At 49.4% G+C, this 4226-nt stretch overlaps 1 protein-coding gene across 1 annotated transcript in view; it reads left to right on the top strand.

The window, feature by feature from the left end:
• Positions 1-237: 237 nt before the first annotated feature.
• Positions 238-4226, top strand: part of mtcl3 (MTCL family member 3) — a gene marked incomplete at its 3' end in the record, with an annotated part of 4314 nt that continues 325 nt past the window's right edge. Inside the window, exons 1-9 of the mRNA XM_079227942.1 lie at positions 238-264; positions 400-624; positions 699-857; positions 1306-1374; positions 1584-1903; positions 2670-2829; positions 3321-3387; positions 3545-4091; positions 4200-4226. The exon at positions 4200-4226 is cut by the window's right edge and continues 103 nt beyond it. Of these exons, the coding sequence (XP_079084068.1) occupies positions 415-624; positions 699-857; positions 1306-1374; positions 1584-1903; positions 2670-2829; positions 3321-3387; positions 3545-4091; positions 4200-4226 (1559 nt within the window). The 5' untranslated portion in view covers positions 238-264; positions 400-414. The remainder of the gene's footprint in view (positions 265-399; positions 625-698; positions 858-1305; positions 1375-1583; positions 1904-2669; positions 2830-3320; positions 3388-3544; positions 4092-4199) is intronic.

Consider the following 4226-nt stretch of genomic DNA (forward strand, 5'->3'; position numbering starts at 1 on the left):
AGCGGCAGCAAGAAGAGCTCCAAAAGCACGATAGGATGCGGACCCGGGTTCTGGAAGGAGGGATGCTTGCAGTCCGAGCTCATACAGTTTCATCTGAATAAGAGCCTGGGGAAGAAAGGGACCAAGATGCAGACGACATCTGCGTCACCGCCGGCGTCAGAGCCGGAGCTTTCCCCAGAGCGGGACCGTCCTCAGCCGGCTCAGCCGGACCAGATCTCGCAAGAGGACTTTGAGAAGCTGGAGGATGAAAACGACGATCTTAAGGTACATTGCTGATATTTTACAAGCCTGAAAATGGACATATCTATTTGTTTGAAAGTTGTCATTTTTAGAGTGTGCAATTGTTGCATTATTTGTCTTAACAATTATGTATTTTCCTGTTTCTCTGTGTTTTGAAAGATTGAAATCGAGGAGATGCGTGCAGAGATGGATGAGATGCGCGACACCTTTTATGAGGAAGACGCCTGCCAGCTGCAGGACATGCGCAGAGAGCTGGAGAGAGCCAACAAGAACTGCAGGATCCTTCAGTACCGACTGAAGAAGGCCGAGAGGAAAAGGCTCCGGTTTGCGGAGAGCGGCGAGGTTGATGGAGAGCTGCTCAGAAGTCTGGAGCAAGACCTCAAGGTGAGTCTATACATCCTTCTACCAGCATAACCTGTAACAACGCCTCATGTGTCGTCTGTCTGGGTCCCTCTCAGGTGGCGAAGGATGTGTCTGTGCGCTTGCACCACGAGCTGGAGAGCGTGGAGGAGAAGAGGACCAAGACGGAGGACGAGAACGAGAAGCTGAGGCAGCAGCTGATACAGGTGGAGGTCACCAAGCAGGTCCTCCACAATGAACTGGAGAAAACCAAAGAGGTGAGGAAGGGCTGATGGGTTGTGGAATGTGGGTGTTTGTACCTTCTGTGTCTGTGTGCTTAATGCAAGCTGTGGCCTGAACTGCATAACAAAAGCTGTAGTGGTCCATGGAGAGGAGGAGCAGAATATAGCATGTTTTCATGGCGGTGCATTCCAGATGTATGTCCTATTTCCTTTCTACGATTAGTGAGATACGCATTCATACTTACAAACGTGACACAATGAATAACACATTCTTCTTGGGGGTCTTTTTTGTACTTCCAGTCTGTAAAATCCCACTTGCACTGTGATTTGAATTTGAATGTTTTACCATAAAGGTTCTCGAGGGTTGGCTTTAAACTGTTTTTTTCCAGTACTAAGCCTTCAGTGCTTCATAAATCCGGATGATCTCACTGCCTTCAGTCAGAAAACAGAGAGCTGCTGATGTAACACTGTTTCCCTGCAGCTCTCACTGAAGAGAAAAGGAAGTAAGGATGGACCGAAGGCAGAGAGAAGGACGCCGCAGACGCCCATCGAGGTGAGTCAGCGTTTATTAGATTATAAAGTCATGAACTTGTGAAGTCCTCATTTGAAGTGAGGGAAAGAAGCACGAGGAGAAGCGACCGCACCATTAAGATATGAGGAGATGAAACTGATCCCAGGAATAGATTTACCAAACTAATTACAACTTCCAAGAGACATAGAAAGCTAGCTGGTGTATTCTCTACCTCTCTTCTCTCTCCGCAGGAAGAAAACGACGATCTGAAGTGCCAGCTGGCCTTCATCAAGGAGGAGGCCACCTTGATGAGGAAAAAAATGGCCAAGATTGACAAGGAGAAGGATCGACTGGACCAGGAGCTGCACAAGTACCGCTCCTTCTACGGAGACGTGGACAGCCCTCTGCCCAAAGGAGAGGCCGGAGGGCCGCCCACCACCCGCGAGTCAGAGCTGAAGCTCCGCCTCCGCCTGGTGGAGGAGGAGGCCAACATCCTGGGGAGGAAGATCGTGGAGCTGGAGGTGGAGAACCGGGGGCTGAAGGCCGAGCTGGACGACATGAGGGAGGACAGGTACGTTCATTCATTCATCAGAGTTTGGATTATGGAAGCAGAAGGAAAGACTGAATGTAGTGACTAGTGTAATGGAAAGGAAAAACGTTACAGCTCATCTGTGACAATGAAAAGAATGTGCATGGTTCTCAAACTGTGGGGCGCGCACCTCTAGTGGGTGCACGGAGGTATTACAGGTGGGGCGCAGAAGATTTTTTAATTATCCTTTATGGGGAAATTAATCTCTGCATTTGACCCATCCTCACACAAATGCACTCATTTTGTTTTGTTTGACACAAGTTGAACGTTATTGTTATGATCTTTATATTTAGTGCGAAACAGGTCAATTGCAGTCACAATAGGCAATTTGTTTGCCAAATATTAGACAGATAGAACTTTATTTGCAATGTTCTAACAAAGTGATTGCACCTGTTATTAATTTTTGTCTGATGGAGCGATCTGGTTTACTTGAAAGGGATTTTAATTTTCTTTATTCTATTATTTTAAAAAGCACAGAAAAAGTTGTTTCAATAAAAATTTAGCATAGAATTTTGTTGCCCGAACAAAATGGTTAAAATCAATGAATTTTGAACTAAACCAGTGGTTCTCAAACTTTTTCTGTCACGCCCCACTTTGGAGGAAGAAAAATGTTCATGCCCCACCGGGCATGAACATTTTTCTTCCTCCAAAGTGGGGCGTGACAGAAAAAGCCTCGGACTGCACAGTGAATCTCGGGGTGGCTGTAAATGAAGTGTCACATTCCTCGATGCGTCCTTCCTCTCCTCAGCCTGGCGGCGGCGGGCGTGGACAGCGCCGGCATCGGAGGCCAGCAGTGCCGAGAGCAGGGCGAGGCTCTGTCGGAGCTGAGGCAGCAGCTGCAGCTGGTGGAGGACGAGGCAGAGCTCCTCCGCAGGAACTTAGCCGATGTGGAAGAAGAGAACAAAAAGGTAGACGCTTTTCGACTGCGCTCCAAAAAAGGGACAATTATTGTGCTGTCTATTTTGTTCACTCTCTATTTGAAGCCTTGTTAAGTGTCGTGAAATCTAAAATATTTACATCAAAATGGCAACAGATTGAAATGAACTCTTTGAGCCCTTGCGGTCCCCAAACATAGGGACCCTTTTATATCAGGTCACAAGGTACAACTCAAGAAAAAAACATGGTATAAATCCAAAAGCATGTTTGGTATCAAATTAAACATAAAAATCAAGGCTACAATAATATATAATCCACATGTACAACCTCTAAACACAACTCAAACGATAAATAGGGCAACTTAACGCTGTTTTCATGTCAGCAATGAAAGATGTAAAGTGTCTCTTCCTTGTCTGTGGTGCTATTATTGGTGTCTTTGGGCCTTTCATTAACGCTGTCTCTTATCCAAGCCTCATACATAAGACATTAAAATGTGTGAAGTAATACTCTGTTTCATCTTTAGGTGACGAATGAACTCAATAAAATGAAATACAAGGCTGGATCCCATGAAGCTGGATCGAGACATGGAGGTTAGTTTAGCAGTTAGCGATAGCTATTCTTTTTCAGCTGGAGGAATCTGTATCTGATGCTAAATGTGCTTCGCGTGGCCTCCAGGAGCGACACACTTTAACTCTCATCTGCAGAGGCTGTTCCACTTTTCACTGTCGCCTGGTTTTCGCCCCCCAGGAGGAGGCGACCCCGCCAAAATGGAGGCCGTGCAGGAGGAGCTGAAAGCCGCTCGCCTGCAGATAAACGAACTGAGCGGCAAAGTCATGCAGCTCCAGTACGAGAACCGGGTGCTGCTCTCCAACATGCAGCGCTACGACCTGGCGTCCCACCTGGGCGTGCGCTCCAGCCCCCGGGACAGCGACGCGGACAGCGACGGGGGGCGGGACGACGACGCCCCCTCGGCCTCGGCGCCCTCCCCTCGCCTCCTCCCTCCCCACCGCAAGCGCGAGGGCCCCGTCGGAGGGGAGAGCGACCCAGACGAGGTGAGGAACGTCCGCTGCCTCACCCCGACGCGTTCCCTTTACTCACCTGCAGACAGCCGCTTCTTATCCAGGAGCCTGAAGGACCGGCAGCAGATGATAGACATCAGCATCGAGGCGGAGCGGCTGGGTCGCACCATCGACCGGCTCATCGCCGACACCGGCACCGTCATCGCCGAGGCCCGGGTGTACGTCGCCAACGGGGAGCTGTTTGCCAGGCTGGAGGAGGATGAGGAAGGTGGCAGGTATTCGGGCCTCTCAGTGTTCGCCTCGCCCCTCGGCCCCCCCCTTTTTGTTTCACGACGTGCATTTCAAGCGATGTCAACACACACACACACTCTTGTGCTCCCCAGAATCCGAGAGCATGAGCTGCTGTACCG

The sequence above is a fragment of the Taurulus bubalis genome (genome assembly GCF_910589615.1).
Source record: "Taurulus bubalis genome assembly, chromosome: 12".
Lineage (NCBI taxonomy): Eukaryota > Metazoa > Chordata > Actinopteri > Perciformes > Cottidae > Taurulus > Taurulus bubalis.